This window comes from Rhagoletis pomonella, unplaced genomic scaffold, assembly GCF_013731165.1.
Source record: "Rhagoletis pomonella isolate Grant_MI unplaced genomic scaffold, Rhpom_1.0 Rhpom_scaffold_00013, whole genome shotgun sequence".
NCBI lineage: Eukaryota > Metazoa > Arthropoda > Insecta > Diptera > Tephritidae > Rhagoletis > Rhagoletis pomonella.
The window spans coordinates 5,949,498-5,975,069 of record NW_023458567.1 but is presented as its reverse complement, the minus strand read 5'-3'; the positions used below and the strand labels follow the sequence as shown (position 1 = coordinate 5,975,069).

General features: G+C 34.4%; 2 protein-coding genes across 4 annotated transcripts; one reads left to right on the top strand and one right to left on the bottom strand.

The window, feature by feature from the left end:
* Positions 1-885: 885 nt before the first annotated feature.
* Positions 886-2,009, top strand: LOC118748666. Its single transcript, XM_036483254.1, has 2 exons — positions 886-1,629; positions 1,707-2,009. The coding sequence occupies exons 1-2, from the start codon at positions 1,606-1,608 to the stop codon at positions 2,007-2,009; spliced, it is 327 nt and encodes a 108-aa protein (XP_036339147.1). The 5' UTR covers positions 886-1,605.
* Positions 2,010-3,699: 1,690 nt separating this feature from the next.
* On the bottom strand, positions 3,700-25,182 carry LOC118748664 (tyrosine-protein phosphatase corkscrew-like). 3 transcript variants are annotated; one of them, XM_036483251.1, is made up of 5 exons: positions 25,059-25,173; positions 24,118-24,985; positions 23,850-24,037; positions 23,644-23,770; positions 3,700-3,872 (listed from the first exon to the last, which is right to left on the bottom strand). In XM_036483251.1, exons 2-5 carry the CDS (start codon positions 24,183-24,185, stop codon positions 3,869-3,871), a joined length of 387 nt encoding a protein of 128 aa, XP_036339144.1. In that variant the 5' UTR covers positions 24,186-24,985; positions 25,059-25,173; the 3' UTR covers positions 3,700-3,868. The 3 variants fall into 3 exon arrangements, with proteins under 3 accessions (XP_036339144.1, XP_036339142.1, XP_036339143.1); XM_036483249.1 differs by lacking the exon at positions 3,700-3,872 and adding an exon at positions 12,815-13,068 and having other exon boundaries at positions 25,059-25,175; XM_036483250.1 differs by lacking the exons at positions 3,700-3,872; positions 24,118-24,985 and adding an exon at positions 12,815-13,068 and having other exon boundaries at positions 25,059-25,182.
* Positions 25,183-25,572: the final 390 nt, after the last annotated feature.

Here is a 25,572-nt window from a genome sequence, read left to right as displayed (position 1 = left end):
TCGTTATTCCGAAAATTCATTATTCCGAAAGTTCTTTATCGTTTTTAATTGTTTTTTTGGGAAATGTTTAGCTATTTGTACAACGATTTAGGGGTGGGGGCGGAGGGGGAGGTGGTGTGGGCCCCACAAATCCCCCCTAAACGAAAGAGGATTGACGCCGCTTTATGAAAAGTCACCCCTCCCCCCCCAACCCCTCCCACAGACCTCTGGGGAGCTGTTTGAAAATAGGGGAATTTTAGCGTTTTTGCAAAGAAAAAACAAAGTTAAACTTGCGTCCGAAGAAGGGGGGCTGAACACAAATTGCAGAGCACACCTTTCTGCGTAGGCGGCCTTCGGCCGCGCTTAGGGATTATAACCCTTGGGAAAGGATGAGGTAACTAGAATTCCCTTTCTGTGTGGTAAACCTGGGGCTGCCGCCCCAGTGATGTATATTTTGGTTACTGGGTGTTTTATAAAAATATCTTGTATATAAAAATGTATATGTGACCTGGTCTACGAAAAGGGAACTTACGTGCGAAAACTAGTTTTCTGTGAAAAAGCTGTTAAAAGTAAGCAACTCGTTTCGTCAGTTTCTCATTATCTCGTTAATTGTTCTCCGCGCCGGACTACCAGTAAGTGTTGTTGTTGGTCCAGTAAGTGTTGTTGTTGGTCCAGTAAGTGTTGTTGTTGGTCGGAATATTATTATAGTTCATCGTGTAAGTTGCTAGTGTGGAACATTTAAAAAAAGTAACACTGAAGAAGTGACGTTTACTGTTTCTGTTGATTATCGTCTTCGCATTTCGCATGAAATGAAACATGAGTGTTGATGAGGAGTTCAGTGCCGTATACGGACAATATTTCCATGAAAAGGATGATGATGTGTATCTCAGGCAGAAGATGATACCGAACAAACTTTTGTTAAGATGGACCTGTATGTTGTTGATGTAAAGGAGGAGGAGCTGGTAACAAAATTTCTGTCAAAAGATTGTTGTAATAATGAATGCCATACACTGATACCACGGGAAATGATCGAGAGTACGCGGAACAATTGTTTAGAGATGTCGAAAAATGAACTTGATTTAGTGATACTAAGTCACATCGAAGCTGGAATTATGAGTAACGAAAAGCTAGAAAGTGTATACGCAAAGCTTGCTGGGCGGAAGAAATATGGACAGAGACAGGATACAGAAGTTATGAGGCATAGAATTCAATTTACCTTCTACAGAGTACCTGTTTGTCGTTCGTTTTTCCTTTTTGTATATGCCTGTACGACGAAGCGTTACGAAAATTTAGTACGTCATTTTCACGCACAGGGTGTAACAGTGCGCCAACACGGACTGGCAAATAAACCGAGTACACATCCAAAGTCATTTAAACCGGCTGACATCGAAAAAGCTGTTAAATTCATCGAGGCTATAGCCGATTTAATGGCTCTTCCACTGCCCGGATGACTCCCAAAATTTAAGGATTTTCGGATAATGAAACTGCCATCCAGCGAGACGAAGTCCTCAATTTATCGAAAATACATTTCTTCACTCAGTGATGACGAATTGAAGATGAGTAATTGCAGTTTTCGACGGATATGGTCCAAATACATACCCCATGTTACAGTTATGAAACCAGCGGATGATCTCCGCGATGTCTGCCGTGGTAAGTAGCTCATTATTTTCTCATTTTATAGTTGTATCAAACGTTGAGATTAAATTCAGTATTTTTTCTTTTAATAGGAAACACAATATCGATTGCGCAAGCCAAAGGTGTTACTGACATTGAACGCGCACAGAAGCTTAATCAATTTCTTGATCACCTCCACCGAGCCCGAAATCAACGAGAATATTATCAAAGTTGGTGTAGAAATACTGACCCTACAGCAGTCGTTCTGTCATTTGATTTTGCCCAAACCGTTCACTACCCTGTCAGTCCACAACAACCTGGTACAGCATACTTCAAAGCAACCAAGAAGTGCGGAGTCTTCGGAATTACAGACGAAAAACAAAAAGTTCAGGTTAGAATTTCAAACTGAATCATAGGAACTGAAATTGCTCGCCTTTACAGGATCTTACTTATATTTTTTTTTTTTTTACATTACAATTACATGATATTCGAAAAAGATGACGTTGGTAAAGGACCTAACTGTGTTGTGAGCATCCTGCATTATCACCTGCAAACCTACTATAAAGACATTGAAACACTCGTTCTTTTCTGTGACAATTGTGTTCGGCAGAATAAGAATAACACTGTACTATCATATCTGCAATGGTGTTTGGCTCGGGGTCTTAACAAAACTATTTTATTCAATTTTCTACTTACCGGGCACACTAAGTTCGCGCCTGATCGTTACTTCGGTATTTTCAAAAGTAAGTATGCCGTCAGTAACATCGACACGTATGCAGATTTACTGCAGTGTGTCGAGGCATCATCACCTGGTGGTTATAATGAAGCTGTATCGGCTGAAAAAGTCGTCTGGTATGAATGGGACAGCTATTTTAAACCACTGTACAAGTCACTTGTTGGAATAACGCAATTCCATCATTTCATAATCTCTACAGATTGTGTAAAAACAAAGAAATTCGCAGACAGTGAAGAAGTGCAGTCCTTTAAGCTTCTGTTAAAACCTATCGATCCTGAAATGCCGAAAGTTATACAACCAGCCGGTTTATCTTTGGAACGTCAGTGGTACATCTATCACAATCTTCGCAGCTTAGTTTCGGATATATCTAAAGTAGATATTGTGGCTCCATTGCCGAAAGATTTGCCATCGAAGAAACGGAAGGCAAAAACTAGTGAAGATGTTCTCAAACCAGACGAGGAACCAGGTCCATCTTCCTCAGGATCAACACGTAAAAAGATCTCAAGGAAAACGACAACAAAGAAAAATACATAAACTACTCAGCATTATTATTTTTGGCCCATAATACGTTTTTCTAGTGTATAATCATGTCTTTATAGCTTATAATTCAATGTATTTTGTTCATTACCAATAAATTATATTTTGTCGTATTTTTACTCTTCTTTCTCTACATTTTTAGTACACTTCTAAGCAAGTTAGGATTTTCTGCTTTTCACCACGTGAAAAAGCATCTCATCTTCCATCCGAATCAACCAAAAAGTGAAAATTGATTTTTTGACACCTAAGCCCCCTTTCCGTAGACCAGGTCACAAATTTATAACAAAAATTTGCAACAAATACCATATTTCCAACCGACATTATTGTTAAATTAGTGCACAGATTTAGTAAATTAACTTTTTGTAATAAAGCGTGAACTGTTGTCTACAAGTGTGTGTAAAAGTTTTTTGATTCGATTCACGCGTTTGGGCACAGCAACCCAAAATCGTTGTACAAATTCATAAACAGTACCCGTTTTTTATTTTAGTTTATTCTATATTTGTTTTGTAAAATTTATTTTTAATTTTTTTAATCTGTTTAAATTTTTGTATCCTTTTATTTATTTTTTTTCTTTTTGAACATAATTTATTTATTTTTTTATTAAAATTTATTTAATCGTTTAATTTATTGTTTTTTTATTTTTCATTTCAAAAAAAGGGACGTTGTCAATTCGTCGGAAAATTTTTATTTTATTTATTATTATTTCATTTTATTTATTATTTTTTCATTTTGTTTATTATTTTTTCATTTTATTTATTATTTTTTCATTTTATTTATTACTTTTTGATTTTATTTATTATTTTTTCATTTTAGTTATTATTTTTTTATTTTATTTATTACTTTTTCATTTTATTTATTATTTTTTCATTTTATTTCACTTTTTCGTTATTTCTTCAATGTTTTCTAAAGCCGTCTTCCCAAGAATTAGCAGCTTAGTCCAAGGCAAGCTTTGTTCATTGCATCAGTCAGCTTATCAAATTGCCAAGTAAACAAACAATTGACTTAGCTGAAAAGTATAAAATGAAAAACATTATTTAAAACGTATTTAAATAAATACTAAATCATTAACGGCAACTCTACATACATACATATTATTGATATATAGTAACTAATGGCCTTTATTCACTAATCCCGTTGAAATTTTCGCCGCAACAAATTGCAAGCAACAACAAATGTCTGCCAAGCACGCACTTCCGACGCGTAGAAAGCAAATTGGTTTATTATTAAGAAAAAAATGGTTTATTACAATTTACAACGCCTCCCTCTCGCTCGCTCGTTCCCTCCTTTAATTTCAGTCGCATTATAGGGGCGGTTATGATTGATTGTTATGGAAGTTTTATTGAAATTATTTAAATGCAAATTAATTTTTCAATTCTCCTTTTCACGCCAATTGCAAACGCTAGTGAGTAAATGCATATACAAACAAACAAAAGCAAACAGCTGCTATTACGATAAATTGTTGTTTATTCTCTAGAATAGATACTGGGCTACAACTTCGACTTAATCGTAAATGGTTGGTAGTAGCGAAAAAAAGCCCAGCCAACTAATTTCTAGGCGCTTAAAATATTAATGTCATTTCGCTTTCCTTATACGATTTGTAAATAAATATGTATGTAAGTGAAATTCACACAGGCGGCAAGTATTGCAAAAATGAATGCCAGCTATTTAAATAGCAAATTCTTAAGCCGCAAACAATTGGCATTAGCAGATTGCGAGCGTTCGTTGATTAAAGTCGTATAAATCACAAAGTCATACGAAAATCAATGACGGCGTGAAATTATAAAGATTTTATGGAAAAAAAAATACAATCATTGTGCGAGTAATTATACTTTCATTGGGACGGACGGAATTGTTAGCACGTAGTAGCTGCTCAGCTGACTAACTGTGTGACAGCCTTAACTGACGTGCTGATTAACTGCCGACGACTCCACCGCTCGGCTTTGCTGCTGTATTGCTTCTCACAACAAGATACTTTTCTTATTGTTGTTGTATGCACAGTTATTTTATAGCACCTGCGTGGTGCATTTTTTCTACGAAATGCATTTTGTCGCCAAATGACAATAAATGGGATTAGAAAGTTTGTCTCCGCCGGCCTGGCCTGCCTTTTCAGCCATTCAATGTACAAATTAGCTGACACTTTTTTTTTCACCGACTTTGCCTGATATTTCCTCAATTGGGATTTTTCTATTTAAAACTATGCAAACTGCATTTAAAGCACAGCCTCAACAATGCAAATAATATTCATTACACTTAAAGTAAAATAAAGTAAAAAATGGCAATTAAATTAACAACTTTCAATAATTGACAGCTGCGTATTTCTTATGAAATCCCAGCGGTAACAAAAAAGCTAATATAAATAAAAATAATTTCAAAGCCATAACGGTAATTACTTATTTTTACCATGTTTAGGATTAATTGCATTGCTTTCATTAAAGTTTGACATTTAGTCCATAAATAGTTCAACTTTCCATAACTACTTGCATCACTTTTACTATGTATTGCAGCATAGAATTCTTAGAATATTTGCAAATTGAACTTCTCATGACGAAATTCTAAGTTTTATGTTACATATAGTAACTCGTTATTAGAGATATGAAGCCAAAGTGAATATAAATGTATCATGTCAGGTGTTGGGTTGCGAATATTTACGAACTGACAAAAGTTTGAGAGCCAATTACCTCATTTGTTGGTAATTCAGATCCAATTACCATGCGAATTACGAACAAATCGCTGCCGTCTCTAATTTTAATCGGAAATTTATCGAAACAAGTTCATAAATCAAGACTGGGATTTTACCTGAGTACTAGAAGTAAAGTTAATAAATGTGTACATCACCAATTTTATACAGAATTCTCTATATATAAATGTGAAGAAATTACAAACAAAAAAGGCAGGAGTTTAATAGATTATTTTGCGATAAATGTAATCATTACTAAAATGTGAATAATTACGTGTGTTCATTTCCGATAATTTAAAAAAAATAAGAATTTCATCGACTAATTTCCAATAAACGAAAAATGTTGAAAGAATTGCATCGACTAATTTCCGATAACTGCTACAATGTGAAAAATTGACAAACAAGTATTAAAATAATGACAAAGGAAAGAGGATTACTACCAGAGATGAATAAAGGTAAACAAATTGCAAGCGAAAAAGAAGGAATCTCATCGATTAATTTCCGCTAACTGCAAGGGTGTGAAAAATTGTCAAAGGAGGTGTTAAAATTTCTTCCACTTATTTTCGAGAACTGCATGAGTTAAAAGAAGAAGAAGAAGCAATTTCATCGATAAATTTACTATAACTTTTAGGCTTCCATCTCCGATGCTTCTAAACCTTCTCAAATTCAGAAGTGGAATATTTACGTAATACAACAGAAAAAATTAATAAAAAAAAAAAATTAATTTTTAAGCAAAAAAACGAAACCGACTTCAGTTCTTATATAAAAATTTAAGATTATCGTTAATTTCTTCACGGTCCAGTCAGGCAACACATTTCCTTTAAAAAAAGAATTATTGAAATCGGTTAACGTGTTCCAAAGTTACGCGGTAACATACATAAAAAAAAATAAAAAATAAAATTTTCCGACGAATTGATAACCTTCTCCTTTTTGTGAAATCGGTTAAAAATGGTCATAAGATCACATTGGCGAGAATTTTCCTGCGTATGAGCAAATGCTCCACAGAAGATAATAAAAAAAAATTTTCCGACGAATTGATAACCTTCTCCTTTTTGTGAAGTCGACTAAAAATGTTCATAAGATCACCTTGGCGAGAATTTTCCTGCGTATAAGCAAATGCTCCACAGAAGATAACCAACTCTGCTCCTTTTCGTTTGCATCTGTCATTAAGTTCGCTATCCGACCTTCTACAGCGTCACGCACATCATAGGTAGTGCCAAATTCTCCTTACATTAGTCTAGGCCAACTCATTAGTATACTTTCATCTGGTAATATTTTGATGAGCAGCGACTCAAATTCGATCTATCAAAAGCTGGTTTCAGACAATTAAATTACATTTGTTTGTGAAATACGGCAGAGGCCGAAAGTGGCTTCGACAAACTGAAAAACTTGCGACACGCTCATTTTAAAGAGTCACAAATTGCTGCAATTCGAAAGGAATCAATATATGTATTTCTAAAAGCCAACAAGAAGGACTGCGAGTAGAACTTCCATGAATTTTTAAAATTTCCCACTGTTAGCTCGTTCAATTAAATTCAGTTTAGCTGCTACGCTATTCAAGTGCCTTTCATTCGTTCATTCCACATTGGAATTAATTAAACATTTTTATAGCAAAGTCACAGAAAAGTTATAAAAATGTAAGTACAACTTTAAGTATGTAGATAAGTGCACCCCCAATAAATATAAACCAATTTTACGAGCATTTTTCGCAATCAACAAATTTATGCGCCTCAAGGGCCAAAATAGTTGGGGAGCAGTGCAGTAGATGAGTAGGCAGAAACTAAGCGGGCGGGACGTTTGGAAAAAAAGGCTAGGCTTTGCTCATTACAATTCTTAGCGATATGCGGTGATGTTACAAATAAGTACTTACATATTTAAATATTATATAATTACATAAATAAGTATGCAGCCATAATTTAATGCGCGTTACAAAAAAGAGAACACAATAACAAGTAGACTTTGTAATTGGAAATATAGTCTAACGATTTGTTGACACACCTAACTTTTTTACTTAAGTTGTCTATTTAATCTATTGCATTATAATTTTAAATGTATTTAATGCGATATAAATCTCAACAAAAGCTGAATGCATCAGGCGAAAATTACGCTAGATGCTGTGAAACGAAAAAATTGTGAAATATGGGAAAGATGAAACAGATTAATATGATATGAGTGCTGGTCTGATGTGGGCCCTGGGAGTCGAAACGAAATAAGGCAATGCGAGTAAGTATGCTCAGAGTTTGACGGGGAATAGAAAGTGGACAGTTGAAAGTGACACTCGGTACGTTGTCAAATCTATTTAGGTACCTCAATTTGTACCACGAAAATTTTCAACATAAATCCTGTCGATGAAAAGAACAAGGACGGACTATGAATACATACTTAGTATTAACGCAAATCTTATATTCTTAAATAAATAGGCAAAGATGGTTTCTATACATCCCTTTTATGGCCGAGCTATACTACTAGGGTACAAGGAATTATATATCATTCGAAAGGTATTTTGATGCTGAAGGGAAGCAAATTAGTCGAAATTCAAAATAATTTAATATAAAGCGTTAAATAAAATCAGAAATTAATAATACAAATGCCAAAATATGTAAATATCGATGGCGGATATGGCCCCTAAATGTATGCTTTAATATTTATACTGAATTTAAGTAACGTTTACGAATAACATTTAGACAAAAATTAAAAATGTAAATACTTAGATGAAGAAAGATAGAGTTAGAGATAGAGAGGGATAGAGATAAAAATAAAGATAGAAATACAAAGATAAAGTTGAAGAAAAAACTGAAAATTAATATATTTTGCATTATGTTATGTTGTTCACCTCAATTCACCTCAACTCAACTCCACTGACTTCCCCTCCCCCACCTTAGCTCACCTCAATTCACCTCATCTCACTTCAACTCATCTAAACTCCCCTCACCTCACTTTACCTACCTCACCTCACGCACCTCACCCTACCTTAACTCACCTCAACTCACTTCAAATCAATTCTTCGCGGCTCACCTTGACTCGCCTTAAAAGTCCTCAACTCATCCTGATTCACCTCAACGCGCCTCACCTTAATGTACTTCAATTCACTTCAACTCACCTCAACTCGCCCTAAATCACCTCAATTCACCATAGCTTATCTTAATTTACCGCAACCCAAGTGTAATTATTATTACTTTTGTATAGAAACCGGGTTTACGAGGTTTAAGTCTGTGTTAACCGAAATGAAACAAAAACAAGTAAGAAAGTCCAAGTTCGGGCGGAGCCGAACATTAAATACCCGGCGCAAGTATTAAATATATGTTTTTTCACCCTTCCGAAACCTTCCGCTAGATGGTAAGCCGAGGTGTATCAATTTTGAGTAAATTAGCGTCCTTCAATTTCGAAATATTGAAGTTTCAAGCATTTCTTAAATTTACCGTTATATGAGAATCGGCCGTTATTTTAGTCCGATTTCAATAATTTTCAACGTTTTGCTTACACGTGGCAAGTACAATAACCATACCGAGTTTGGTACAAATTGGTAGAACGGTTACCGATACTTATATGTGATCATAAGTGGGCGGTGCCACGCCCATTTTCCAAAATTTTACCATAAACGTATTTCTTGGTAAAGAATTGTTGCAAGCATCAATTTTGAATAAATTAGCTTCAATATTTAATGATTTATCGATTATTTTGTATTTCTCTAAATTACCGTTATATGGGATGTGGGCGTGGTTATTGTCCGATTTTAAGAAGTTTCGGCGGTTTTTTATGCTGTACCAAGGCCAACAACTGTGCCAAGTTTGGAAGAAATTGGTGCAGCGGTTACCAAGATATACACATGTAACCATAAGTGGGCGTGGCTACGCCCATTTTCCAAAAATTTATAATATTCTTATTTTTCGTCTAAAACTTATTATAAATATCAATTTTGAGTGAATAATCTCCAGTAGTTACTAAAATATCGCAGTTTTCGTATTTCTGGAAATTACCGTTATATGGGAAGTGGGCGTGGTTAAAGTCCGATTTCGCCCATTTTCAATACCAACCTACCTTGGATTAAGGGAAACCTACATACCAAATTTCGTTGAGATATCTCAATTTTTGCTCGAGTTATCGTGTACACGGACGGACGGACAGACGGACAGACGGACGGACAGACAGACATGGCTTAATCGATTTCTTTTTTCATCTTGATCATTTATGTATACATTTGTCTATATCTATCTCGATTCGTTTTGGCTGTTACAAACAACCGTTATGTGAACAAAATTAATATACCCTTGTGCACAAGTGCGCTCGGGTATAAAAATGGTAAAAATATTGAAAGAGTATCTCTATCAGGTATGCTTGTACTGTATAGAGTGCGGACACCGATTTTGTTATGAGGATCATTTCGCCTACTACAGCAACAAGCTTGGCACTAGATGGAATGAGAACAAGCATCAGTTCTATGAAAAAAGTCCGTGTGTCAAGATTTGTGCATGCTCAACGACATTTCAACTGAACATAACCTCAAAAGGTATTCAAATCAGATGACGTTTTTTCACAAAAATTCGCTTACAAAAATTGCAATTTATAAGGCAACCGCAAAAAATAGATCCGCGTAATTGGGCTAATCACCTCTTACTCATTTTAAATTCAGCAAAATCCATAGGAAATAAAATTGACAACACAGTGATTTGTATGTCAATTAAAACAGAGTCAGCCCACATGAAGAAGATAGCCACAAAACAAAAAAGGAAAAATTTAAGAATAAAGTAAAAGTACTCAGTAAATGTCGCGATAAATCCAAGTACTACTAGAATGAAGAAACGTGAGAACGAGCAAATATAGCAGACAACTTCAGGAAAACCCAAAAAAGTGAGTAGAATCGAATGTAGAGAAAGGTATCACGTATGAAAATCAGAAAGAACGAAGTAACTTGTACAGTAAATAGTAAGGAGAAACGCAGTAGTAGAACACACAAATTTACGCACGTAAATCTAGTTGATTAGAATGCAATGCAACATGCGCGCCACGCACCAATAAATCGCCGCCGCTGCCATAGCCGCTGTCGTCACACCATAATAATAATCATAAATACAAAAATTAAATAAACCGCAAAAATAAATTCATAATTGAAGGTTAACGTTAAGTACAGTAGCGAAAAGGCAAGAGAAAAAAATTGTATTGGTCGGCAACAACGGCCGCTTGGAACATTTTGACAAATCGAGAAAAGTTCACCTGACTTCGTAGCAGATTTGTGTACAAAGTCAATGAATGCCTCTGTAAAAATGGCATTTCGACAACCATCATAAATGTCAGTGTTGCAGTGGTAACGATTGAAAAATGCCAACTAAAAAACCATAAAATTGATTAATTACGGGCACGTTGCAGGCAAACGGAAATAGGGTGACTTGGCGTATGGCGCATTGAAGCAGCACCAGTTCAAGGAACCAACAGGAAGCGGAGATTTGGTAAAAAAAACGGAAGCGTGTAAAATACGAATTGATATACATATGTACATACATACTTACGTACAGGCAGGAAGAACTGCTGAATAAATGACGAATTTAATGAAGACCTTATCTGAGTTGGTTTCGAACCATTCGACGACTGACTCATTTCTGACATGAAAAGTTCACAACAATTATCTTCGGCTCCCTCAAATTGTAATCGAAGCAGGTCCACCTTGAACGTTTCAAATTGTTGAGTTGTTTCTGCAACTGATGAAAATATCAACTCGGCACCAATGGGTAGACAACGAAAGAAAGGGCGCCGACGAGCACAATGGAAGGAACCAAGTGCAGTAGGACCTGGCTCAACCTTGCAATGGCGAACGTTTGTAGAACCAAACAAGAGACATGTTTGAAAGTCATTTGAAGTCTGATTTTGTGGTTACACTGTGATCGTTGTTCACAGTTATGTTTAAATTATCGTATTCAAATAAGAGTGCTATTTTTGCTATACGTATTACTGGTACACCCGGCGAACTTCGGTTCGCCCAAAATCATTTTTTCCTTACATTTTGGTCCAACATTTTCAATTGCAGTCCAGGTTCACATGACTTCCAGAACCAAAGCGTTGTGCCCGTGAAGAAGCTGTTGTAATTCTAATTATTTGGCTTTTCGCAGCATGATGCAGATCGTGATTGCCGTATCATTCGACCGTATGCATAAAAATTAAGCATTTCCTTTTACTTAAAATTTCATACCTTTTATTCGCTACAGCGGTGGAAATATTTTACTTAATATATATATTTAATTAAATTAAATTTTGAACATATGGCAACCCTGTTCAAAAGCTTGTATTTCTTTTGCCGAGAGCGGTGAAGCTATCTCTTAAAATAGCGTTTTACTCATTAAAGTTGATACGAGTATTATGGAAGATATGGAGCTGCATTGACCGGATAGTGCTTTTAGCTCTTTAAAAACACTTTTTTTAAGAAATAACTAAATTTGAACAAAGCGCCTATTTTTCGCAACTGTGTGGGCTACCCCTCTTCAATCATTGAATATGATAAAATAAGTATGTAGACTTATATTTTTTTATTCATCGCATCACAGAAATGAAAATTAACGAAATTCTACGGTTTATTGAACAGTTCTCTATTGCTTAGTAATCGTTTACTCAGCCTAAAAGCTCAAATGATTATTCCTCTTCTGAATTATGCCAAAACTAAGACATACTACTTACATAAGTTTGTATGCAGATCGTTTGGCCAAAACCTAATTCCAGCCAGGGATCTTCAGCCCTAGACAATCTCGTCTATGACAATTCAAAACGCATTGTTATTTATTTGGTTCTGTCATCATAGACTGTCTCCTAAATAGCTTCTTTCAAATATTTCTTTGGGAACAATTTCGATTGTTTTCAGGTTATTCATCCTCCGTCCTGCAAGTCGCCTTTTTTATGTTCTCTGACTGAGCTATCACATTGCGGTTTTATGACTGTACTCCAGTCATAAATAAGCAACCAAAATCCAAAACAAAATTCAAAAAAGCGCTTTTGAATGCAATTAAAATTCTTAATACTTTCAGCATTGTTGTTGGTGATCATTATATACGCACACTGACTAACTACCGATATAACTGACTTTTTGGTCACACTTTAGCTATGCCTATGAGTTATTGTAAGCTTCCATCTTTACCTGTGAGTAAAACAAAACTTCCATTTTACACAGACAAAAAACGCACGTAACGCACGCTCCGAATCAGTAGCTAATAATGAATTACCTTCAATGTATGCACGTACATACATACATATGCACATTCATATGTACATATGTATATCTTACCATTTTATTTAGGCACCAATGACGAAATAAACATTTTTTCGCACTACCAAACAAGTCCAAATATGTAATTTATACCCCTGCCAGTTACCGGCAGAGAACCCGGCGTGTTAATGACGTTAGGGTCGTTAATATTTCCGCTTTGCCGCATTACAATTGTCAACACTCACCGGACGGATGACAAAAAAGCAGAAACAAATAGGTGACTAATTGAACTGAGTGAGCTGGGCGGTTGAGTTAGTAGGTAACGCGTGGCTTCGTTTACTGAAATGGATTTTTGCATAAAAACAGAGAATGTGCATATGTAAATACCAAAAACAAAGCCATTTAAAACTAAGCAAATGAATTTGCAAAAAAATATGCTTGATATGCGCATGACTTGCCAATGAATCATCAATTACCAAACAGTATGGGAATTCGAATGCTTAAATTGTATACGCTTCATGTTTCTTGAAACAAAAGTAAACATTGAGAAATGGGCAATAATTAAGTAGTCTAAAAGTTGATGTAAAGCAAATGAAGATTGGCGAATTAAGCGTGAGAAAAATCGTACAGTTTGAAATGAAGCAGAAGATCAGGTCAGGTTGCGATACATTTGAGGATTTCTCTCTAAGTGGTCATTGTTATTTCAAAGATATAAAAGAAAATAATTCATATATAATTCACACAGGCCTCGAAACTATTTAGAAAATACGCTTTGGGTAATGCGCAGAATCTTCTGGTGTTCCTGAGTACACACGGCTATACTCAAAAAATAACAAAAACAAAAAAGGTCTGAGTCTACAACATTACTGATAAGCGCCGCAAATGAGACCATGGTTCCGATATATCAATATTCACCGGGAGCACCTGATGCTTCCATAGTAAAAGTACTTCAATCAACTTTTCAATGTCCTCCAGTCCATTTCAGACCGAGCTGTATTCCTTTAGTCGGATTCGGGTCAAAAGTGAAGAAACCCTGCCTATATAAAAATACCTCCATTACGGATACCACGTTCGACGGTTAGACTGAGATCATGCTAGAATGAAGAAATAGTTGTTTTACCCATTGAAAAAGAATCCTAAAATATTTCTTTGTGGCTGGCGATCCTAAGCTCTCTAAGGCGAGAGTCTAAGGTATACTTAAGCTTGAGTATAGATATTCGTTCGTCGATTGCTGATCGAAGACGGAATAGATCGCCCATCTTAGCAGCTAACCTTAGCACTTAGTCAAACTAAAGGAGTATCTAGAAGTTTTTTAGCGCGATTTATGATAAGGTTATCAGAAGAACTGCAAGCAAAGCGATCATACCGTCTAAAGTTTTACGACAGACCCGACGGCACGCAGTGGTTCCTAACTGGAATTTTCTGTTCAAAACAGTCCAGCAGCCGGATTCCAACATACGCTATCGCTAATTTTGATCCCCAAAAATATTCAAAATTATAACAGGCGCGCCTGAAAACATGCAATATCTACATAGTTACAAGCCCCTCTTGCTGCCACATTTGGCTTACTACACATTGTATCTGCTACTGTTCCATGTTGTATACTTTCAGGAAACACTGCTTTTTATTTATATAATTTTGGCTATGAAAATTTTCGTAACGTTTGTCAGAATTCCACTGCAGAGCCTTCATTTTTCAACCCATTTGATTTTTAAATTTTTATTGGTTTATATTAAATTTGTTAGTGCAAGGGGCAAAGAAAGTAGTAATCTTGAAGGGAAGAGATTCTGCTGTACTTGCTGCATAAATCTCGTCTAATTTTTTTAGACCTTCATTTAAAAAAATAATAATGAAATCGGTTGAAAAGTTAAGGGTCTGTACTATTTTCAACAGTAAATTTCAGTTTGAGACCACTGTGTGCCGTCGGGCTCGGTGTTAAAATATATGTCATACACGTTAAGAATCAGAAGAGCTCAGCCGAAAACCCTCAAAATTTGTGCCCGCCAAATATACTTTCCCCCAGGGTTTCTTCAAAATAAGCGCTTCGTCTTGGCACTTTACGCGTAAAGAGAGCGTAACGAGTATTATATGCTCACAACTGTCATGTCGCGATTGAATAAAAGTTATAGCTACATATTTACAAAGTTACTTAATAATCTGGTCTTAAAATAACTCCGATTTTCATTTGCGGGTTAACATTCATACAACTTTGTCGCCAAGTACAATACGAATTAATCTTCTATCTTTCAACCTAATGTAATATGTACTGACGTCAGGCGTGATGGCACATCGTGATATAACAGCAAATAAAATAAATTTCATTTATACTCAGCAGCTTTTTTCTCTATTTTTTTTCATAAGCATAGGTATCAAACTTGAATATCTAAACTTCGAGCTGAATATTCTAGAGCATTGCAAAAAAAACCATAAAAACTTTGTAAAAAAGAAAGATTTTTAAAATGTTGCATCACTTACATGAAGAATATAAAAAATTCAAAGCAGGCGATGACAGCAGCACAAAAAACGCGCAAACTTTGCAATGCGCTACTTGCAGCATCTAATTTTCATTTAAATCGCTCGATCCCTGTAAGCTATTTATTGACGTCGATTGATTTCTTGCTAATTTTTTCTTTTCATTTTTCTTATTTTTTGCCCACAGGGCGCATCAGAAAGTCCATGCACGTACGTGTATCGCGACGCAGACTGGGATATCAGTTGCTGCAAAGCAAAGCGGTCATACCTTTGTATAGCTCTGTAAGCTTTAATAAAGCAAAATTACATACATATGTACTATGTACATACGTCAATCAACACAATTCGAAATATCGTAGCTAACTGGTGACAGCACAAAATCAACAACAATTTATCGCAAATATCTAAAATTTACACGTAATGTGTGGCAGTTAAGAACCAATAAATCTCAAAAGACACAAAAAAAATATGCAATGAAATCTATTAATTGACAGTCAAGTCGAAGAAGAAAGCGTGCTGCACGTCACATACGCCCGAGGGAATGAAATTCAACAACGCAATTTGTGGTAAGCCGCAGACAAACCAAAGGAAAAAGAAGAAGTTTAAAAGCTTGTTTCCTGGCGAGCAGTGCTGGGAAGCACATTTTTTACGCCAAAAAAAAAATTGCAAACATTAAAAAATAAAGTACAACGAACTCCTCAACTTCATGAAAATGCACACAATCGAAAAACGGTAGCAGTAAATTATCGATAATTATGTGAGGCTCAGTAAACGACTGCCCAGAGCCATCGAAGGATTTCAAATTACCTATAAAAAGAAGCATTGCTAAAAACCCTAATTAGAGGCATGGAGATAAAACGCTTATTGAACAAAATATGCAAAAACCAAGAACATTGTGTTAGTAAGAAGAAGAGCGAAGAAAACCACACACAACTCCATTGACGTTTGCTGATGGGGGGGAAAAAAAGCAAGGCTAAAAACACCAAACAATTTAAGAATCAGAGCACGATACGCAACCGCAAATTGAATGCCACAAACGTTAATAAGAAAACAACAAAATGATTACTATAATTACGATGACAACAAAAAGAAATACAATGCTTGGGAATACCCAGCGTGTGAGTATGGAAAATATAGATACATATGTATGTACGTATGTATTTACGTGGGAACTGAAATTGCGCAGGAAGAGATTAAGAGCACATTGGAGACAACGTGAAATGTGAAAATTTGCCTTAAGGACTTTGGTTGGTACTGGAACTGTTTGGAGGCTTTGCAATAATTTATGTGACTTGATTTCGAACTCAAAAGCAATGGTTTATGCATGATTTGTACTTTTAATACCTTGATTGCAACAACAAATTTAGTGATTTTTTATGCTCTTTAAGAGTTATTTAGCTTTTTTGATGCTTGACAAATGTAAAGTAGAGTTTGGAGAGTTTTTAGAAAACGTATAAATGCGCAAAAGACGGGTTTACAAAGCTTTTACTAAGTTTTATTGTTATTTTGGCAGCATAAACTAATGAATTAAAATTTTGGAGACTTTAAAAAACTTTTAAAAGCATATTTTATGTTATATATTTGCGTTTTACTAAATTGTTTAGCTTCTTTGATCATAAAAACCCTAATGCACACTTTGGAGACTTTCAAATTTGTAGATAAAAAAATATAAATGGGCACAGCTTTACAAAGCTTTTTACTAAGTTTTATTGTTATTTTGGCAGCATAAACTAATGAATTAAAATTTTGGAGACTTAAAAAACTTTTAAAAGCATATTTTATGTTTGCGTTTTATTAAATTGTTTAGTTTTTTCGGCAATAAAAAACCTAGTACAGGCTTTGGAGACTTTTAAATTTTTAGACAAAAAATAAGTATAAGAATTTAGCACATCTTTTCACAATAATTTATATTTTCATGTATGAATACTACAATTTAAATTCGTAACATTAAGGTCACATTAAATGAGAAATTATCACTTCTACATAATATAAACGGACTTAAAGCATTTATAGCAATAAAATTTACTTCAGCACCGTAAAAATCAGTTTAATCCCATAATTCTTTCATGTTGTTTGATATTTAATTTAGCGCTCCAAGCTTGTTAACAATTTAACGCGAAAACTGATTTACAAGTGATTTCATAACAAGATTGTTAAATGATTCCTTTTTGACATACAAATTGGTTTTAATTGCAGTTTTTACTTACGAGAGCCGCCAAGTGAGGAAACGTTATAGAAATTAAAGTAATTCGAAGCAGTTCGTAGAGTTTTACATGACAACCTACGTATGTATGTATGTGTATATACATATGTACATATGAAATACATACACCCATGGCCAAAATAATAGAAACGAATTTGAACTTACTATTTTTTATAAAAGTGCATTCTCTAACAAAACCCATATAAATTCATATTTCAAACTTTGTGCATAAATTATAAGAATTTTGCAAAGTTGGATCTAAAATTTCATCTTTTTAATCAGATTTTTTTTTTGTTTAATTTTTCAGAGTATGCAATTTTATAGCCCATTACATTTTAGTAAAATTAAGTGCAAGTTTTAAGTTGCTACAAAATCGTATGGAAGAAAATGTGTGAAAAAATTGCCAAAAATCCACGTAATGTTTTAGAACCGAAAACTTACTTTAATATACTAAAATTTAATTAACCAAAAAACTGCACACTCAAACAAATTAAAAAAAAAAAAAATCTATTAAAAACTGAAAATTTAGCTGCAACGGCAGAATTTTTCATTATTTTTGCACGAAATTTGAAATATTAATTTACATATTTGGGTTTGGTGCGATAATGAGCTGCCATTTTATATAGAAAAAAAATATTATTAAATAAACAAAAGAAATATAGCCAAAACTGGCCAAAATAAGGCGTTTCTATTATTTTGGCCATAGGTGCAGCTACATACATACATAAATACATATATATATATAAAACTAAGAAGCATAGCTGTAGCAAAATAAGCGTTTAGTTAAGCTATAGGTTTCGAAAAGTTTCCAATAAACTTTTTTTTCAAAGTGCGCCTTGCGTATAGTAAACCCTTTAGAATATGAAAATTTTAATGAGCAACAAAGCACAAAGTAGCGGTCTGAGAAAAATTTGAGGTGATCGCCATCACGACAACTTATTTACATTGTCATTCCATAAGCAATTCTATAAATTTAATAGCAGTCTATAATTAAATTTGTTACAAATTTCAGCGCATAAGCAGCGCGCCTGTTTCCCTCAACTCAATTATATATAGAAAAAAAATACCCTTTTTAAAGTGGTGACGAGCGCTACTTGTTTTGCGCGCTGCAAAGGCCTAAGCACTTGTTCCATTTAGATTTATTTATAAGTATGCATGTAAGTAAATGCTATGTATACTTTAAGTATAAAAATTGTTTATAAAAACGTGACTGGAATTACTAAAATTCTATTACAGCAACACAAAAAAAAAATGCTCCATTAAATGAATTAATCTGAAAATTAGCCAAGTAAACTGTTCTGACAGGCAGATTAATGCTAGTTATGTACGTTTTAAGAGCGCCGATCGCTCGATAATCAAACGCGCAACATTTCAAGGGCAATCGCATGACATTGAACTATGGTGGTGACCCACGGGAATACAGGTAGCTGAGTACAACTCGTTAGCAACAGGCTACTTATGGGATTGAAGTAAAATTTTGCAACGCCTTTGTCAGTGTTGAAAATAAATCATAATGCGTTGTGAAAAAAAGTGAAAAATATTTTATTTTTTTTAATTCAAATAAAGAAATCGTTTTCACTTAAATTGATTTCGTGTGACTGGCTATTTTTCCACTTCAGGAAAAAAATACTGCTTATACAGAAACTCACTGCAGCATTAATTAGTATTTGTTATATAAAAAAGTACACTGGATTAAAAAATATCTCAATAACTTTCACGCTTATCGGTGAATTTCAGTCGATTATATCTACTTTTTGTGCTTCGGTTACTTATGGAAAGTTTTTCAGTGATAGTTTAAACTAAGATTGAGTAAACTGAGTTTAAATTTAACAGCTGGCTGACATTTGATTGGCTGATCTTAGTTTAAACCAGCCAGATCGGGCGTTTAAATTTAGTTTAAACCACGGCCGTGCACTGAAAAACTGGCCCTTAGTGTAGTGTTTGGAGACTTTCTAGAAAAACATAAAAAATACGAATTTTACTTGTTTTAACGAAGAAGTGTAAAGTTTGGAAATCTCCAAAAAAAGGTAAGAAAACACAAGGATTGTAGCTATTTTTGGTACTTTTTAAGAGATGTCTTACATGTTTTACTATTTAACGTACAACTGCAGAGTTTAGAGACATTACAAAGAAACGTCTAAACCCCGAAAAAAAAATCTATTAAAGTGCCTATTAACAGCTGTCTAGTATTTCTAAAATGAAATGAAAAAGTGCAGAGATTAGACACTTAACATAAGTCGCGCCAGTAAGCGTTTAACAGATTTTTGAAGCCCTTTAAAAGTTTGAATTCAAACAGCGCCTGGAGATGAAAGACCTGAAGACACTGCCGGCAAAACGTATTGGCACAGATAAATTTATACGATACATATGCAACAATAGTATTTATTTTAATTTTTTTCCGCAATTTTTTTATAAATATATGGTTCATGCTACGGCAATAGACATAAACATATAATTTCTAAACTTTGTGCAAAACTCAGGAAAATTCAAGAAATATTCATGCAAATTTTCAAGTGTTTAATAAAATTATATGCAGTTATATAGCACAATAAATTTAGTTATAATATAGAGCAAGTTTGTAATAGCTCGGAATTACCGTTGATTTTTGGCATTTTTCTCACGCAGTTTCTTCCATACAAAAATTATTTTGAAAATACATTGTATGGAAAAAATGCTAAACAACTTCAAGAAAAAAAAGTCGCAAATAGTCAGCGCGATTTTCTACGAACTTTAAGCTTGCATTTTGTACACTAAAATTTAATGCGCTACAAACTGCAAACTCAAAAAAAAAAAAACCAAAAAGTTGAAAATTTGCATTAAAATTTATTGAATTTTCGCAAGTTTTGCACAAAGTTTAGAAATTATATTTTTATGTTTTTTGTTGTAGAATGAACCATATTTTTATAAAAAATTTGCGAAAAAATTACAATAAAAAATATTGCACATTTTGAGAAAAATTCTCTGTGCCAATACTTTTTTCCGGCAGTGTACATATGTATGCTTAGCTATTTCGGATATACATATTTAATGAAAAATAATTGAATGTTTGACATTTTTTCCTTTAAAGTTTCCAGGGGCTTCTAGGTAAAACTTCAAATGTTTTAATTCAATTTTAGTTTAGTTAGCGTTTAATTTACTCATAATCGCTTTTTTCGTTTTTTTTTTTTACTTGAAAAAATTTCTCCATATTTGAAGCGACACAGTAAAGGAAATTACATAGAAAGAGCGAACGACGACCCATCAATTACGAATATGGAACTATAATTATGTGTTTTAAGTGCTTTCAAATGAGCACAGCAGCGATAGCCAAAATGAATGCATTGATCTGATTATCATTTACATTAGGTAAGTGTTTGTTTCTTTTTCTCAACACCTTTTTTGTCATACCTTTTATTTATGATTTATGCGCCATAAATAGACTACAATGGTCAACACAATGCGCTTGCGCACATCACTTAAGAGTTCAACAAATTTTCAATATTTATGTGGGCCGTAATAAAGCATTCCATATCGTCGGTTGGAGTACAAAACCGCGTATCAACAAAATGCAAATCCGAGAGTAAAAATATTCATATTTCAAAATGATTATCTTTTTTACAAAGCAATCGCATTTCTGGCTAGTATATTTCAGGGCGAATTGATAAGGCTTGAGCTTGTGAGCGCAAATCTAATTTTTAGCAACAAATGTCATCGTACATACAATAATAAAAACAAAGAATATATATAAATAATCATAAAAAATAAAATTTTCCACCGACTTTGTGTGCGTTCTGGTGCGTTTGCATAACGAGTGCCTTCAATAAAATAATAAAAATGGTGCCTAAAGGTATGCAAATTCAAATAATAAAAATCGGCCGATATAACATGGTAAAAAGGAAATTAAAAATATAGCGGTGATACAGTGTAGTAAAGTAATGAATATGTACGATTGTATGTGTAGTGTGTATTTGCAAATGAACAAAGTAATGATTTTTATTTATGTATGATACAGTCAGCGTCGAAAATATGAAACCCTGATGTTTTCATGATTTTCGTTATTTATATACATTTTCCACGACAATTCTTTTATATTTTTAACCGACTTCCAAAAAAGGATAACCTCAGTTCGTCGGAATATTTTTTTTTATTATTTTTCTCCCATTCACGTTTTCATCAAAATTTTCAACTTTTTAATTCGATTTCCTAGAAAATTTTTGAGTATACAGTTTTGTAGCCTCTTAAATTTAGTATAAGATGCAAACATTTTTTTTTTGTCAAGGGTGTTTCGCATTTTCTTCCATATAACGCATAAACAAAATCTATTTTTATATGGAAGGAAATGCGCAACATCCTCAAAAAAAAATTAATGGACTGCAAAACTTGCGTACCCAAAATTTTTCTATGAAATGGAATTGAAAAGTTGAAAATTTTGATGATTTGCCGTTCAAAGAACTATTTGCCGTTCAAAGAACTATATTTTTTTTTTAATTAGAAAAATTTGGTATGACAAATATATATAAAGAAACGTCAGGATATTCATATTTTTGACGCTGGCTGTAAATTCTGTAAACTATTGGACACATTTGATTATTTTTGTGAGAAAAATGGGTGTATTCAAGCTGCAAATATTGCGGCAATGTTACTTTTATGGAAGAGCATCACGTTCTACGTGAAAATTTGGACGACTCTGCCCCATCAAGTTTTTGAAGAACAAATTTTTGACAATCAGTTGCGCATCATTGGCAAATCAAAATCAACACAAACATTTTTGCTGCCGAATTTCTGCAGCATTTCAGAAAATTTTCAGTTCATCAAGAAAGCAACCTGGCTGCAGTATTGCAGTGTCTATTCACTAATGCAGCTACTTTACAGCACTTTAACGCTATATGTGGCAATGTCGACTTTGTAGACTTTAAGTGAAACTTGTTTATTTTATTGTCTATGTTGAAATTATTAGTTTGTGAACTTTGGGGACTTTGTGTGAAACGTGTTAAATTTATAGCGGACATTCAGATTTACGTTTTGTAAATGTTTTAGAAGCTTTTAGCTATTTTTGTGGTTTTGAAAGTTACTAAAAAATTATTTATGTAGATGCTCTAATAACTTTCCGAATATTTTGCATAAAAATATACGCATGTATGTTTATTACACATTTTGGATGCGTGGTTTAGTCTTTGGAGCCATACATTTTTTTAAATCTTTTTTAGAGTTCAAGGACTGAACACAAATGATTTCAAGTTAATTTTTCTATAGAACTGTTATTGAAAAGAAAAGAAATACGCAAAATTTGTTTTTAATCAGTCCATTGGAAGGAAATATCTCTTATAGACTTTTTTAAAGTAGCGGAGAAATTGGAGATTCAAACAAAAATTGTAAATGTAAGCTATACAAATTTTTTATTTGGATTTTTGAAGTTTTTAAACTTAAATTCATTTGTGTAGGGTTTTCAACATTGTTTTTAACATTAAATGGTTTGTGTAGTTCGGAGACATGATTTGGGAAATTGTTTATGCATTTTGATAGTTTTTTTTACGGCTTTAGTCATGGCGTATAATTCCGCCTTGGGCTTTAGTCGAGAAAATAAGCAGACAAAAGGCTTAAAATAACTGCAAAAGAATTAAAAAAGTGCTGAAAATAAAGACTTTCCCAAAAAAAGATTGAATCAGACTTTAAAGAGTTTATTAGATGCTGGATGAAAATGGAATATTGGTAAAGAACGCAAGCGCACTACGAAGACATGAGCGACCACCATACTTCTTCAATACGGACGCTTTTTCCCATTCAATGCTTTCTACTTATGCACTTAAGATAAAAGTGCATTTCACTTATATATGTATATAAATATTAAAGAATGTACTCCGAGCAGCTCAACCAAGTAAAAACGATTTATGCATGTACATATGCGCATATATAACTAATGTATTCATATATACGAATGACCTCAACAAGAGTATTTTAGTATGTATGCATATTCGAACTTATCAAAGGCATTTCGATACTGTTGGAACAGTTGAGCGTTTGCAATTAAATTAATATGTATGTGCATATATTTCAACGCATTATCGAATGCATTGTCGACATCCATTCTGGATTACTCATACGCCATTGACACTCGTCACGTTGGGAACTTATAAGAAGGGTTATTTTTTGTTCCTTTGCAAAGACATTCATTCTGTTTTTTCATTGATTAGCAGATTAAGACATATTTTTTATTTAATTTATTTGCCTAAAAATTAATTTATTTCTTTATCTTCACCTACCTTTCTGTAGTGGGCTCAGCACAGATCAATGGCTGCTTCAATTCTATAACTTGTCCATTTTTCTCCTTCAGTTCACCATTTTCCATGTAATATTGTACCAGTTCAGGAAGCGTAGCAAATTTTTCACCTGCCAAAAGGGTAAAGAGGAACATTTGTAGCCAAACAAATTACCAAGGTTATTGTATGTCAACGGGACTAGTGCTTACCACCATACAAATCGAAAAAGTCGCCATTATTTTGTATTTTTATATGCGTTACCTCCTGGCCGCGACGCACCGATAACGTGAAAGCTCCTGGATTCGAGGATGAGAGGCGAGCCAGAAATGATCCATCAAAGCCTTTCTCACGCAGCAATTTCTCAGCTTCTATTCCACTTATTGTTGGGTGAAACCATCTGTGGGTAGGGGGAAGAAAAGTTTAATATGTACATTAGTAATGTTATCGGGCTACGAATAAATTAGCAAATATTTTGACTTTTTTCTGCGCAGCAGTTCAAATCGTTTCTCTGTTTGCGAAACGCAGAAGGAATCACTATTTTCCATCGCAATTTTGTGGCTGGTGTACTAAATCCTACAGCGGAATACACGCGTGCTTGGGACTTTTTTCCTTTTGTGTGTATGCTCTCTGGTTTGTATATGAATATAAGTGTAGCACACTGATTTTCAACTCGTCAGCTGTGCGCACAGGACACGAGCACAAAGCCGGTCGTGTGCAGCTGCAATTAACCGTGGGTGTAGGGTGAATGGGTGGCGTGAGTATTGTACTGCTAGGTGTAATCTTTGTTTGTTAAGCGATATAATCAGATTTTACCGATTGCATGCGAAAACGTGAGGAAGGCCATGTCACACAGCTGGCAGACGCTCTATAATACTTTGATTATTCACACTTCATTTATGATTTGGCTATCGCTGCTAGTTTTTGTATGCTTATTGTTGTCGGCAATTCGAGGGGCAGACGAGAGTGCTGGCATTCTAATCGCGCTTGGGTGGGTGCGGGTGGTGGCAATGACGACAGTAGCATTGTGAAGCGTGTATACACACTCATGCACCCAACACACGCCCGCTGATTGTACATACCAATACACCCATATTAAGTACACGCGTAAACGCTTGGCAGCATGCACTCAGCAACAGTGGATCGCACCAGCGAGTCAGACCGAAAGGCAGTCAGCAACAGCTACAAAAGGCCTCAGCAGCAAAGCAACACATAGTGCTAGACAATCAGGCAGGCAGACAGCCAGTCAGCCAGCTGCAGCAGCTTCAACTTCGGCCGCACACCAGCATACAAACGAGAACAATGCCAATTTGCGAATTACACTTTCCTGATCACATTTCAAGCGTGTCTTTAATACAAACGCCTACGTTATAGCAATAGGCATAATCTTGTGGCACTTAAATTTATTATATTATAATTACCTTCGCGATGACATTTTGTGATGAATTTTAGCTCAATATCGAAGAAAAATTTTTCTCCCAACACACTTCCTTTTTGTTCCAGTTCCAAGCTTTTATCTTTGTGTCCTTTTCATCACCTTTCTGACAGCCAGGGTTGATTTTTTTTCGGGCAAAAGTAGATAAAAGGAAACAAAAATTTAACAAACCGTTTCGACGCAGCTCATTCAGAGAACATTACCGGCTTTCTTCACATGCTTGCAAATCTAGCTTGCGCTCTGGTTGTTTCTGTCGCAAGCGAGATGAGTTTTATTGACTGGGCACTTGGCAGCACACTTCTTTCAGGCGAAATTTGTATTTTTCACCAAAACAAACAATGTTTCTTCTCTGAAGAATTCAAGGTGTATTTATTTCCTATGAAATTTTTGACAGTCTTCGCCGCGAAAGCAAAAACAAAATACATGTACATTTTGTTGTTGGCGTACCGATACCACCTTATTGAATACGCCTTGGAAGAATTCTACAAAATGAGAAAATA